General features: G+C 38.2%; 1 protein-coding gene across 1 annotated transcript; it reads right to left on the reverse strand.

Moving 5' to 3' along the window:
• Positions 1–1,481: 1,481 nt before the first annotated feature.
• Positions 1,482–4,402, reverse strand: LOC136235556 (zinc finger protein GAI-ASSOCIATED FACTOR 1-like). Its single transcript, XM_066025290.1, has 4 exons — positions 3,769–4,402; positions 3,285–3,681; positions 2,993–3,192; positions 1,482–2,458 (listed from the first exon to the last, which is right to left on the reverse strand). The coding sequence occupies exons 1-4, from the start codon at positions 3,908–3,910 to the stop codon at positions 1,743–1,745; spliced, it is 1,455 nt and encodes a 484-aa protein (XP_065881362.1). The 5' UTR covers positions 3,911–4,402; the 3' UTR covers positions 1,482–1,742.
• Positions 4,403–7,791: the final 3,389 nt, after the last annotated feature.

The raw sequence follows: 7,791 nt of genomic DNA on the forward strand, positions 1-7,791 counted from the left end.
TTAATTAAAAAAATTATTTTATATAAAGTCTGTGTGTTTTTCTTGCTTCTCTCTATGATTTTAATCGAATCGAACCGAGCTTTGATTTACTCATACTTGACTCGTCAAAAAATTAATGAACTCGAGCTCAACATTCTGTTCGTGAGCTGCTCATGAGTGTCCCACGAACTTGTTGATGAGCTTTGCTCGTGACCAGCTCGTTAATTCAGTTCATGAACTTCGTTCGCGAACAACTCATTAATTATGTTCATTAATTATATTGATTTGATTTTTTTAACACTAATCTACATATTTTTGAAATCTACAAAATCAAAGTTCACATAAACCTACGTTTTACATTTCTCCCTTGATAGAAATAGTATTATTAATAAAATAATTGAACCAAACTTGCTAATGAACATTATAATCGAGCTTGTTCACAAACCTATAATCAAACCTTCTCACGAACTTCTAAGCACTTAATCTTTACTTTTCACTCCTTTATAAGCACCTTAGGCATTGAAACTGGTTCGTGGAACTCCAACCCTCTCCGATCTTGGATTCTATTTTACAGGTTAGTCCAGGAAGATTCGTTGAGACATTCGGATCCTCCATTCGGAATTCATAAACACTGTTATAAAAGAATATATATATAGTCTCTAAATAAAGGAATATGCAGTCTGGGGGTAGTGTAGATATTATGAAAAACGTAGTCGTCGTCCTTGGGCACACAGCTGAAACGCACCATGCATGTTATCTTCTTCCAGAGTCAGCAGAGGACAGACAGAGCCTCCATAATTACGTTTAAGGACCCCACTATTCACCCCTACCTATTCATTTATAACACGCTACCTGCCTCTGCTTCTGTCTCCCACTGTCATTTTTCCCTTACTATTTTTGACTATCCTCACACCCTATTTTGACCGCCCTCTGCTTTTCCCTATCTATCCTTTTCTCTCCTCTCCACTTTTATTAATTACCAAAACCTACCTTTCTTATTTACTATTTTTATTCCTTTTCAATTAAACCATCTTCACCTTTCATTGTTCTTTATTTGGTACATTAAGCTTTCAACCATCATTTCAACACATTAAATTTCTCATAACAAACAACAATAATCAATTTTAATTAAAATTCTATTAACAAAAATTTAATTATTTTATTTACAGTTCAAAAGGAACTTTATATTTTCATAATTTTAAAAACCTTGAAAATAATTCTTTGTATGTAATTATAGAAAATTTGTAAAAATCATGTTTTGAATTTAAAAAAATATAATTTTAAGTCATGCCAATAAAATTGGCTTAACATTATCTCGAGTTCGAGTCCTAGCCTACCTAAAAAGATTTAATTGGATTAGGGATCTGATGTGTTAAAATATCAGATTAGAAGCTAATATCAAAATCAGAAGACATTTTCTGCTTTAATTTTCTTAATTACTAGAGAATTTTGATTTACACTCATTCCTCTGTAAGGGCTCCTCATATATATTATAATTTAAATTAACTGTAAACCAGAAAGTAACAAAGTTCCTAGAAAAGTATATACACGTCCTATATATTATAGTATTTTATATAATATCATACCAAAGAAAATGATAGGAAGTTTCTTACGTTTGAAACTACTCTATGAACCTTTTCTAAGCATATTTGGTATTGACCAACAAAAGTCGATTAAAATATTGAGATGGGAAATTTGTCTTTTTTGCCCCTGACAAAAATACCTGGGCAAAACTCGGAGCTGTGTCTTGCTCTCCTCTCTAACTAATTTGGCTTTTTATCAGGTGCAGTATCCCACGCCTCGTCCGAAGGCCCTCCTCCGTATGCTGCGGCAGCAGCAAGACTAAAGCTGCCACCGTATGAATTTAAGAAGGCAGAGCTAGCGCCTATGCCCAGCCCAAGTAAATCAAGCGTGGTCGGTTTGTTCCCGAACAACGGAGCTGTACTCATCATCATTTCCCCACCAAGGCTAAGCCCAGCTGCCACTGAATTGGTGTCCGGCTTAACATCCCATTGGTTATTATCTTGCCCGGCGGAAGGGGATACGGACAATCCCAAACCGCGAAGGAATGATGTGTTGGACGACGTTGCGCCCATTTGTGCTGCTTTTTGAAGCAATGCGGTTGCGGACATGGCGGGTTGGGGTGAGGGAGTGTAGTGTTGTTGAGGGTCTTGGTCTGAGAAGAGGGAGATTGTGTTGGATAGATAAAGGGAAGAACAGAGGGAGAGTGAGGGAGCTGGTTCTAATAAGGGTCTGGTAGAATTTGGGATCTGAGGGAGGCAATCTGGGCGAGTTAAGGAGCAAATGAGATTAGAATATGAACTTGTTGATGCTTGTGGGATTGCTGTTGATGTTGTGGATGCAAATACATGACTTGCAGATACATTGCTTGTTGAGCATGTAGGACTAGTGCTTGTAGGCGCTGTAATTACTGGTGTTGTTGCAGCTGAAATATTATTAACTGGGTTCTCTGCTAATTCTGCAAACAGAATAAACAATGAAAGAAAGATCAAAGAAAATACTGCAAACCCCAAAGAACTTTAATTTAACCAAAGAGATAACTTTTTGTATGATGAAAAAGGCTAATATAACAAAAGCTTTTTAGAGTAGTAAAAGCTAGAAGCAATAATGGCGTCCTTTGTCCCATATCACATATGATATTCTTACTTATCAGCTTTTCGATCTTTGAGCTTTTTACTTCGAATATGCAAATTGTGCCCGTGAATCACAACAAACTTTAACCTTTCTCTCTCTATGACTTGAATATATATATAAAAAACATATACACGCAAGACGCAACTAACACATTTGTTAATTCACTTATGAAAAAGACAAAATCACTTGAAAAACACCAAACCCAGTTGAGAACACATCCAAATCTGCCATCATCTCCTTTCAACCAAAGATAATAATAAAAAACATGATTGAATCTGATATCCAACAAATATTTTCAAACCCCTAGTTTGACCAACACAGGTAGACTGTACATATATACATATAAATATTTATTCACCTGAGCTTTGAACTGACAGACCCGGAGAAACCACAGTAGTAGAGGGAGTAAGTGGCGGCGGCGGCGGCGATGCGACTGCGACTGCATTCTTGACAATATCGGCATTCTCCTCCTTACCCGAAATGGTGAAAGTTTGAGCTCTCGCGCTCTCCTCCGCCAAAGCATCACAAAATGCCCTATGTGTGATGAAGCTATCCCTCCTTGAACCCCAAAGAGAAAAAGAACAAAAATCAGTAAAGAACAAACGCATATCCAGACAAATAATTGATCAGTGATTTGATAAATTGAAAACCTGGAGAACAAAGTGCCACAATCGCATTTATACTCTCTAGTGCCACAAGTTTTCATATGTGCCTTCCAATCTGATTGTACAGCGTATTTCTTCGAGCAACGCTCGCACTTCCACTTCTTCTCGCCGTGTTTTCTGCAGAAGTGCTTTTTGATACCGGTGAGGTCACCGAGAGCTCTAGCTGGGTTATGGTGAACGCAAGATTGTTCCGGGCAGACATAGACCCGCTTCTTTGGCTCCTTACTTGTTCTTTGCTTGAGCTTCCACGGTAAGTTATGACCTCGCCGGTGAAGCTGGAGGTTCTGGTCCCGTTGAAAGCCTTTGTTGCAGATCTCACAAACAAATCGATTTGTAGCCATTAGTGTCTTTGGCGATAGAGAAATCACTTCAGCATCTGGATCTGAATATCAGAATAAGGCACAGGAACACAATTAATTCAAAGCTGCAATCTGGGAAATTCAAATGGTGAATTCTATTTTATACATACCTGGCATTCCGGGGAGATTTCGCTTCTTCTTTGGTGGAGGAAGCGAGAGTGGCACCGCTTGACAGCCGAAAGAAGACGCACTCATAGCTTCTCCAGAAGCAGTAGAAACTGTCATTTCTGTTGAATTCTCAACTTCTCCCATTCGATTTTTTTTTTCGAACCTCAACTTCTGCTTCTCTGAGAAGCTTAAACAAATAGACTTCTAGGGTTTTTGATTCGAAATTTCAACTAACAAGAAATGGCGAACCCAACCAAACAGACAAAGCTAAGAAAAACTAGCTACACCTAACTATGTATGCATTCTGGAAGAATGAATCCATGGAAAACTTACAATCACCAATTGAGTCAAATAATCAAATCAGTGCTTTAAATACAGAGATTCTGATTGTTTCTCCCGAAAATCGAATAATTTTCAAAGCAGATTGTACAAAATCCTAGCGAATCTCACACTAAGAAAAACTAAACACCGATTAAAACACAGTCGGTAACTAGATAACGGAGCTTCGAAGGTCTCATAAGGCGGCTGCATCAGTTCATACGATGATCCCCGAAAAGAGAGAGATAGAGATAGAGATAGAGAGAGAAAGGGAAGCTGAAACATTAAACAGAGGGAGAGAGAAAGGATTTGAATGAAGTGTATATAGAAACTAATAATTAAAAAAATACTAGAATTAAAGCGGCGCCAGTTAACTATGGTTGACAGTCGCATTAACCGTGGTTAGTGCTTATGCTGGAGGAAGGTACGGTCTACAAGTCTCTTTTAATGGCTGCTCAAGAAAATCTGACTCTACACGTGTCTCAACATGTTATTAGCTGACATTTGTCGGAAGTATTCAGACGAGGCGGTGCTTGTCGTTTACCAAGGTAAAAGCTACTGTTTCTCTTCTTTCTTTCTTATTTTTCCTAATTGTCATGCATACTAGTAATTTAATTCTTTTGCTAATTTTTTTAAATTTCTAGTGGAAAAGACAATGTTGTCCTGATCATAAGGTAGGACAATTTGGGGGGTTTTGGCAACAATACAACTCGATAATCGAATTATTTTTTATTGTAAGGATAACGTTAATTTGTTTCTATCGTTACGTGGGATTTTAACGTATGAAATGATAATATGAAATTCTAAAAAAAATGTTCCATACATACATTTTTTATTTATTTATGTGGATTAATATTATTATTTGGATCAGAAAGACTTATAAGAATTCCCTAATTTGAATGAAAGAATATTTTCTAATGAGATACAATATCCACTGTATAGTTATAATCGAATCCAGCCAATCCGATTTGAGCTTTAGTATGCTCAACTCGGTTTGTAAGAAAATTAACGTATTCGAGTTTAATATTTTGTTCGTGAGTTATTTAACGAGTTTTGCTCGCCAACAGCTCGTTAATTTAGTTCATAAATTTCATTCAAAAATAAATAATTAATTATATCCATTAATTATATTATTTTAGAATTTGTTTAATACAAAACTACATAGTTCTGAAGCCTATACAATTAAATTTTACATAAAACTACATATTTTTATATTTTCCCATTTATAGAAATATTATTATTAACATAATAATCGAACCAAACTTGTTCAAGAGTGTTCATGAACATTATAATTGAGCTTGTTCATGAACCTATAATTGAGCCTGCTCACAAGCTTTTGAATCGAGTTTCGCAGTACTCAACCTTGGCCCATTTATAAATCGAGCCGCACAGTCGAGCTTTTATCGGACCGCTCATGAGGGCTCGACGATTTGCAGCCTCAATAGCCGTACGACTAAGGAAAGGGAACCATTGCACCAGGATAAACAGTTTCACAAATCCTATAAGGTACTGACAAAGTGTGTCGCGCGACAACTAACGCCTGAAGGCCTCAATCCAAATGAAACGATGACGCCTGACAGCACACATTTTATATGGCATGGTGCACCACATGACGTCATTACATTCTGAATGTTGCAGAGCCAACCGAAGGCTGACATGTGTTTGATGAGTCATTAGGACACATTCTCAAGATTACGACAGTTACCATTGACATTCATTCTAAATAGATAAGGTGAGTAATTCATAAAAGGTATGTGAACATTATAGTTACAAACATTCCTATTGCCTTCAACCTCCCTTCAACCTCTGCTAGCTTAAGCATCGAAGCGGGTTCACTGTACATTGGCCCCTCTCTAACCAGTTGTTGTTCCCTTTTCCAGGTCAATGAAGGAGGTTCTAGAAGATTATACATATTGCATGACAGCATTAGTGCAGTGAGCATGGACGAAAGCATGTTCCAAGTGAGCATTGTTTCCACCTACTGACTTAGCTCAAGGAGCGTCGACTAGTCGACCTACAAGGCATATCATTCAGGATGAAGGGTGTCAGAATCTCAACTAGATTTTCAATAGGCCAGCAGAGGAGGATGACAAACTCATTAGTAAATGTGAAATGTACGAGTTCATCTGAAAAGGAGTTGCATGATGTTAGGGCTGAAATGGGGGTTCAGACAGGACCTTTAGAGATAATTGATACGTGCACTCCACGTTTCGTAGAAATTAGGCATCAACTGATGCTCAGGGAGTTTTGTATCCATACCTTCAAGGAGTATGGAAGCGCAAGGGATCCAACAACCCACGTTAAAAACTTCAGAAGAACAATGTAAGCAATGACGACAACCGATATTGTCCTTTGTCATCTTTTCCCAATGAACCTAAAGGATTTGGCAACCTATTGGTATGAGCAACTCCTCCCTGGCTCCATTAGGAATTTCTACTTTGGGCCAATTCTCACACCAATAATCTTGGAAGATTTATCCCCAGCAGCCAAAATCGCCTTTCCAACTACTTGTTTCTGCTTAACAATAGCCTCTCCGAAGCCTTCCCCTTCAAGGGTCCTTCAAAGCAACATCTTTTTCAACAGTCACGTTCTCAACAGGGGCGAATGCTTTATTGAACATAAGATTCAGATACAAACTTGGCTGCATGAGAATCATGAGGAGAAAAACAAGACAGAGGGATAACAACTGCGGGTTCATTCTGGGCCATGACAGGTTCAGTCGAATAAACAGAGGCTGAGGCAACTACTCCGCCTATATAAACAAAAGTTAAAAGGCAGTTGGAGGAAGGAAGCGAATAAAGATACCAATAAAATTCTCACCAAAGGTAGATACCCTAGCTCCAACCACAGAAACTCCCACAGAGCTAGTAGACGAGCCTGACCCAGTCGAAGACGAAGTCAAACTGGTTGGCAAAGAAGTAAATGAGTCATTAGCAGCAACTTTCTCCTTCTCTTGAGCAGCTTTTCATTTGTCCAGCTGGAGAGCTAGCAATGTTTTCCATAAAGTAGGCATGTTAGAGCATGCAAGCATAGGGCTCAATGAATCACAATTGGAAGAAGATATCAAAACAAACCTATGAGTAAGTCAGCATATTCAACTGTTCATTCTTTTTACACTATGCCTCTAGCAGATTTGAGCAAGAACAGGGTATTCTCGGTAAGATGAGTCGGTAGATCCTCTTTGGTAAAAGTAAATTTCAGTTTAGTCAGGAAATTGTGATTCTCCGACGACGATAGCGGAGTCAGCTTGGGCCAGTTAACCTTATCCATGGCCTTAGAGTTCTAAGAGGAGCAGAAGGGGAATCCTTCGGTGTACAGAGCCCCATTTAAGGGATTACCTTCCTCGTCTTTTAGCTAAAAAATCAGAACAAAGAAGGTTTAAAATTCTTAATACTAGAACACTTATCAGAAACAAAGCTTCAATATCTACAGGGAATCATCGTTCTTCCTCCCGAAAGGAGTCAAGATATGGCGGAATAAGGGTCTAGTCAGCTAGAAGTTTAAATCTTCGCATATTTTTACCAACCCGAGTAAATATAGCCAACCATTAGGGGATACCTAGGCAGGAAAAATATCAAAACTCCTTCAAAACGTTTAAAATGTCGAAGGAGAAAGGTAGACGAACTCCGTTTTCCATGAAAATTTTATAAAATCCCAGATAACCTTGTAGTGCCTTGGTTATCACCTGGTCCGAAATAGGAGTTGAG

Source organism: Euphorbia lathyris, chromosome 7 (genome assembly GCF_963576675.1).
Source record: "Euphorbia lathyris chromosome 7, ddEupLath1.1, whole genome shotgun sequence".
NCBI classification, from domain to species: Eukaryota; Viridiplantae; Streptophyta; class Magnoliopsida; order Malpighiales; family Euphorbiaceae; genus Euphorbia; species Euphorbia lathyris.

What these genes read in the sequence shown, in the direction of transcription:
- LOC136235556 (XM_066025290.1), bottom strand. Translation starts at nt 3,910, where the DNA reads ATGGGAGAAGTTGAGAATTCAACAGAAATGACAGTTTCTACTGCTTCT. An exon ending in AAATCTCCCCGGAATGCCAG is followed by an intron (nt 3,682 to 3,768) that starts GTATGTATAAAA and finishes TCTGATATTCAG; the next exon opens with ATCCAGATGCTGAAGTGATT. An exon ending in TCTGTCAGTTCAAAGCTCAG is followed by an intron (nt 2,459 to 2,992) that starts GTGAATAAATAT and finishes TTCTGTTTGCAG; the next exon opens with AATTAGCAGAGAACCCAGTT.